Genomic DNA, 6,412 nt, shown 5'->3' on the forward strand with positions numbered 1-6,412 from the left:
TGGCATAAAACTCACACCATGTCTTGGTAAGAACCTAAACATTCAATCAAAGCAGATTTTATCCACAAATGAAGTTATATGGAATGACAGGAAAGCAAGTATTGAACATACATTTAGAAATATAGTCAAAACTTTGTTTTAAGGCCTTTTCTGGTACTAACTTCTTCAAGACGACTCCAGTATACTGACAGTTGTTGAGTAAATTGCTCCTCAGGCGAGATTTTGGTCTGTTAAAGTGTCTTTAACATCTTCACCTCTAAACTTTGGTGCTTTCCAAAGATTTCCAATTGGATACAAGTCAGGTGATTGACTGGGCCATTTCTAGCGGCTTCACTTCGTTTCTCTGAAGCCAATTAAGAGTTTCCTTAGCTGTGTGTTTGGGGGACCATTTCTTGCTCGGAAACTCGCACTTGTTTTTTCTCCACGTTCTTACTGGACTCTCTCACCAAAGACTCTCCCGGTAGATTTCTCCATTCGTCCTTCCTTAAATTCTGTCTGCCACCACCATATGCTGTCTGGCAGCCCACAGCACGGCGTTCCGACCTGCACACGTCACATTTCGTGTGGTGTATTTCCTCCAATAACATTCAAAGCTTTGGTCTCATCTTACCAGACTGTGTTCTCTTTGTTTATCACTGGCCATTAAGCTTCAAGATGCTTTTTATTCAGTAATGGAGTCTTGTGCAACGAGTGCGCTTAGAGACCATTTTGGTTAAGGTTATTCCTTGTTGTCGTAGGAAAATTGTGCCTACCTGACTTTCTGGAGTTCTCCGCAAGTATTCAGTGTCTCTTGGACAACTCTCAATTTTTTGATTCCTCAGTCAGAAATCTTACATGGGAGGCCTACCATTGGCTGGTTTATAGTGAAATGTTCTTTTCATTTCCCAACTGTGGTTCTTAAAGGCACTTTATGGAACATATAGAAGTTTAGATGCAACATACAATTGCTGTTACTATATTTTGCTACAGTAAGACATTGTGCGAGTTTTTCTTTGCTTATGCCCAAAGTGCCACTCAACAGTCCTTTGGAATTGAGAGGGATTCTTTATGAGCCATCAGTTATTAAAATAAATATAAATTTGTAAGTAGCAGAAGGAAGGTTGTTTAAAAACAGATTTAAGGTGGTTTCCTGACATTTCATGCCTTTTCGAATGTTGCTCCATGTGTTCAATACTTATTTCTAGAACTATCACACTTTACTGTACATATCTTAAACAAATTTGTTTAAACTTCTTTATGAGGATGAACTTTTTTCCCAGTTTTTTTGGTGTCAATTGAAATCTTGATTTGTTCAGTGCTTTACCAGGTGTATTTGTAGGACTACAAATATCCGTCTGTCTATTTTAGTAGGAGAGAAGTGTAATGTATGTGTCTAAATTATTTCTGTATTATTGATTTGTATCGATTTGATCCGATTATAAATGTTTCTTACATTACATTTGTTGCAAATTGGCACAGTATTTACAGCTGAACTGAATAGCTTTCCTTTAAAAACAATTTTTTACATGAAGCATAACACAGACTGAGATGAACATCAAAACTATCTGCATAGACTGGTCAAACATGGACCCAATTGTTTTTGCACTGATTAAATAATATTTAAATCTTAGTACAGCCCCCACAGTATGATACTGACATCACCTTAAGCTGTGGCGATGTGGTAGGGACAAGGTGATGTGGAGTGTTTTCTGCAACATAAAGCACGCTGAACAAGAATCCACTCATCCCAGTGACAATCAGAGAATTTCATTTTATTTTATTTAACTTTTCAATGATTCTGATAGCTTCCAAATCTGAAAATGCATCTATTTTTTCCTTCTTTGGCGAGATTCCATGACCTGTGTAAGGCTCGCCCTGGGTACTACACATACAAGATCCGCCACTGCGCGTTTGGTATGCGTGTGGTACATCGCGATCAGGCACGAATTCACGCAAGATTTTCTCCAGCTACAGCTGCTTTCAGAGGTACAGCATGGAGCCCAAAACGCTCTGCTGGTAAATTACTGAGGGGCTAGGAGAAATCATCACTATTCAGAGTGAGTCGCCAGAATCACTTGCGTGATTTCCATGTGAAATCCTCCCCACATGACACAGTCACCCCCACTGCGCAGCGGTCAAGTAAATAATAAAGAAATCAGCGAGTGGGGGGGGAACTTACCGCAGTAGAGAACCAACAGCGCCGTCAGGAGCACCACAGCCCAAAAAGTTGACGACATCCTCGGCCAGCGAGTGGCATCTTTGCGCCTTGCCGACCTCGGCACCGAAGCCATTGATTACCACAAAGCAGCACTTCCCGCTTTGGTGAAAAATAATAATAATTTAAAAAAGGAGCAAGGATTTTTGTTTTAAAGAATGTATCTCAATTTTGTTTTACAATCCAACTCGATTTCTTAGTGCGCTCATATCTCCGTGAGTAATCCTGCAGAAAGGCATGACAAAGATCCAAGAAATTGGAAGGAAAGCAGCCACCACTGCGCAAAAGAAAAGGTCATATCATCCTTTAGGAAAGCCAGAGGAGAATTTTTTTTATGTCTTCAACAAAAAAAAAAACAAAAAAAAGGAGGGGGGGAAAAAAGCTAACTCGGTCCGCTTCAGTTATCACAAAGTGCCGCGAAAGACTCGGCTTCTGTCAAATCAGGCACAGATTGCGCTCATGGAAACCTTAAACTGTTCAATCATCTCTACCGCAGCGTCGTTAAAGCTCCATTCACCTGTGGTATCTTTCCACGGCTCTCCACCAGCTCGACTCGAACAGAATAGAATCCCAAGAGGGGTCGTCCGCGCGCACACACAAAAAGAAAAGAAAACTCCTTTAAGGTGACCCTTTCAGCTGGGAATGGATTAGGATCTTTGCGTGAACGCCGGAGGAAAGCAAAGGGGACGGGCAGAGAGACGGAGACTGGGAGAGGGAAAGAGCGCAATGTGCGACTCTAAGTGATCGTGTCCAAAGTAAACATTCGGATCAGTCAATATTACGTCAGCGAGAAAGCCGCAGATATCACTACAGACTGGTGCCGTTACGCCAATATCCAATGAAAGCTGCGTAAAATACGGCTAGAAGGTATTGAGCTGGGGGGTGTGTGTGTGTGTGTGTATTTTCCCAATACCGCTTCCAGCCAAAATCAATATAAAAGGACCACCCAAAAGTGGCCCGTCGATTCAAATCATAATTTCGAAAGATTATTGCGTCCGGACGACGTCATGTAAGTCTGTTTTATAGGCTAAATGTAATTGGATAACACCGATTTCAGCTCTTAGTTCACTCGCGTTCGGCTCGAACACGTAAGTGAAAGTTCAATCATGTCCACCGGAGAACTCGCTTCGATTAGAAATAAATCTTTTTTTTTTTTTTTTTTTTTTTTTTTTTACTGCCGTTTACTTGCCGTTACCAGTTCTGACGCACTAAATCTATTATGTTTTTTATGATCGATGGGGGCAGTCCTACCAGCTGAGTCTGGGTGCAACTTGAGGGCGATGGAGGCAAAACAAACAAACAAAAAAACCATGTCCACAACAAAACAAGAATATTTCACACTGAAGTGCTTTACAATATATTCAAACTTTGAACTTTTTCTTCGATTTATCCCCCAATAAACACACTTGATTGAAGGTCTTAGTGGTCCATGGAGCAATAGTGAATGAAATTTAGACAAAGATCAGTGTTGGGTTATAAAGATCCAGCTTTTATCCACCCTCTTTTCTTCTTCTATGGTACATACTTGCCTCGTGTCCTCCAGACACCTTTAATGATCTGTGGCTGTGACCAAAAGTAGCTGATAATGATAGTAACATGGCGCATGCTTGACAAGCAACTTGGACCCTTTAGTGCTTTATGGACCAAAAACCATAAATTGAAGTCTCTTTTTTTTTTTTTTTAAAGAGGAAGCCGGTGACACAAGAACTGATGTGCTATTGAAAACAACTTTAGAAGTTATTGTTCTCCTGCAAAAGTGGAAGGTGGTTGAAAAAAAGAAAGAAAATGTTTATTCAATTAAACTAAGACAAACCAAAAACTTACAAAAATTAAACCACAGCGTTCAGGAGACATGTTGATGGAAACAAAGAGCTAACAAAGAGCTGAGTGAGAAGCTGGAGAGTCGATTACTGAAGGAGGAACAAGTGGCTGGTTAGAAACTGGGTGCAGCTGTGGAGTTGAACTAGACTCCTGGCTGGAAGAACTCACAGGAAACAAGGAAGCGAAACATGAACACCAAAATAAAAGGGGGGGAGAGAAAAAGAACGTCCTGAAGCTCCTGACAATAAGCGCTACCCAGGAATGCGGTATGCAAATGTAAATATACTGCAGGCTCAGTGACATTCCAATCAAAGCAAACTATATCCAGGTCTAAATACATAAACCAATTTTTTTCCCCACCTAAATTAGTAATTTTGCTTGTTTTTTTGAAAACCAGTTGCTCACACACAAGAATTAAGTATTCTAAAAATCGCCAGTCCTTTTTGTGTCGCTTTAGGACGGATTATTAATTGGTACAAAAGCTCATTTTAATTTTAGCTCTTTGGTTAGCGTTTCCCTTCCATTTGAACTACTTGACACCAACATGAGTTATCTTGGGTTTAAACTTTTCTGAAATCAATAAAGAAAAAAAGAAAAAAGGAAACGATAGACAAATTGAAAGCTGACACTTTATCCATGATTGGCCACATTATTGCAGTAACATTTTTTGCTCTGCCAAGCTTCTTGTACCCGTTTCCAGACCCTATTTCCAGGGTTTTTGAGCTGTTTGATTCAGTGATACCGTCATTAATCTGGGCATAGAAACCCACTTCAATTTCTGAAAAGGTTCTTAATCACTGGGGGACGTGGTAGAGGGCGGCTTGGTCTTCCTGTATTTAAGCTCTATAGCTGGGCTTCAAACACGACACAGGAACTCTTTGCTTCTGGCAGGGGGAGCGCCCTCTGGGGAGGACGGGTTGGATGTGCCTCCATTAAGGCTTTCAAATCAAATCTGTGCTTGGCTGCAAGGACTTCCATTCATGCACTTTCCTTTTGGTTGGAGGGGTGAGGGGTAGTCCTCCCATAAACTGCTGTGTTAAAGTTTTGCTTTCAAAAACTCTTTGAAGATGAGTAATCAAATTGGATAAAAAAAAAAAATATATATATATAAAAAAGAAAAAGTGATCCAGCACTCATTCATACCAGACAACCAGTGGCAGATGGCTAAAGCTTTTACAGACTGGAAGGGGAAACGTCTTCACTCTACTAGTGAATTTTACTCAATATGTCTGTATCTTGTTCAGCTTTAAGATCACAATCACATGTTTTGCGTTATGTAGGGATTAGGCATTTTATCTAGCTGAATGAATCAACACACAGCAGAAATGCTTTCGTTATGACCCACTTCGTCCTAAACAAATTCCAAACGAATGATTCCTTTGCTTTGGTCCTGTGTTTTCTATGACAATCCAAATAGATTACCTGAGGGGGGAACGGAGCCATAAATCTCGCTGAAGCGGAGCCGGAAGAACTACGGGCGGAAAACTAGATGCAGAACTCCAAAACTAAACTGAGCAGTACAAATGAATCGCTCCCTGTTATGTGTGTCAACACATTAATACTGGGAGAGTCCAGGCTTGTGTAATTGTGGAAAATCTTATTCTGCTTATTTTGTACAATTTGGGTCCAATATTCACTTAGAGTGAAATATTGGGATATTTTAGTGGCTCATGAATTCTTAAAGCAGGCATGGAACGAGTTGGACGCCAGGTTGCACTTCTGTTTGATGGCACTTTTGTACAGTATAACATTGCACAGGAAATGAAGCAGTGCTATTTTTATTACCTTAATTTTCTTGTGTATTTTTTGCTTAGGTTAGTATTTGATAATGTTTATCTTGGGAGTTTGGACCACCTACAAAAACAGGAGCAATCCAAGACTAACAAAAGACTATTGGATTCAGTCCAGATAGTGTTGCACTTTCTGCTTTACCTCGTCTCTCTTAATATCTTAGGTTTTGCAGTTGAGCCCTTTTACAGAAGTCTTTTTTATTATTATTATGTTTCTTTGATCTGGATGCGTTTGTTTCTGACAGGAAAAATCCTAAACATACTGGCAGATGTTTTTGTTTTACATCTGTTTAATTGTTCTTTGCATAGATGAGTGTAAATACAAAAAAATCTGCCTCAATTTATTCCATTCTCCCTGATTGGACCTAAACAAATGAGCCAAAGAGGAGCACAGTAATCAGAGAAGCAGCTAAAGGGCCATAGGAGTGCCGAAGCATCTTGTTTTGCAAAACAAAACAAAAAAGGAGACCAAAATAGTTCCCAGTACCGCCATTAAGTCTACCATATGACAAACTCAATGCCTAGGACAGATTAGCCTCTAAAGACAGCTCCCACTACTGGTGAAGACTATTAACCATTTCATGCACGAATTATGATTCTTTATGTC

At 40.1% G+C, this 6,412-nt stretch overlaps 1 protein-coding gene across 1 annotated transcript in view; it reads right to left on the bottom strand.

Annotated features, from left to right (window-relative positions):
* The window catches only part of fam19a5 (family with sequence similarity 19 member A5, C-C motif chemokine like), a 154,500-nt gene extending 151,448 nt beyond the window's left edge, over positions 1-3,052 (bottom strand). Inside the window, exon 1 of the mRNA XM_023349797.1 lies at positions 2,159-3,052. Coding sequence (XP_023205565.1) covers positions 2,159-2,270 — 112 coding nt within the window. The 5' untranslated portion in view covers positions 2,271-3,052. The remainder of the gene's footprint in view (positions 1-2,158) is intronic.
* Positions 3,053-6,412: the final 3,360 nt, after the last annotated feature.

Source organism: Xiphophorus maculatus, chromosome 17 (genome assembly GCF_002775205.1).
Source record: "Xiphophorus maculatus strain JP 163 A chromosome 17, X_maculatus-5.0-male, whole genome shotgun sequence".
Classification (NCBI taxonomy): Eukaryota; Metazoa; Chordata; class Actinopteri; order Cyprinodontiformes; family Poeciliidae; genus Xiphophorus; species Xiphophorus maculatus.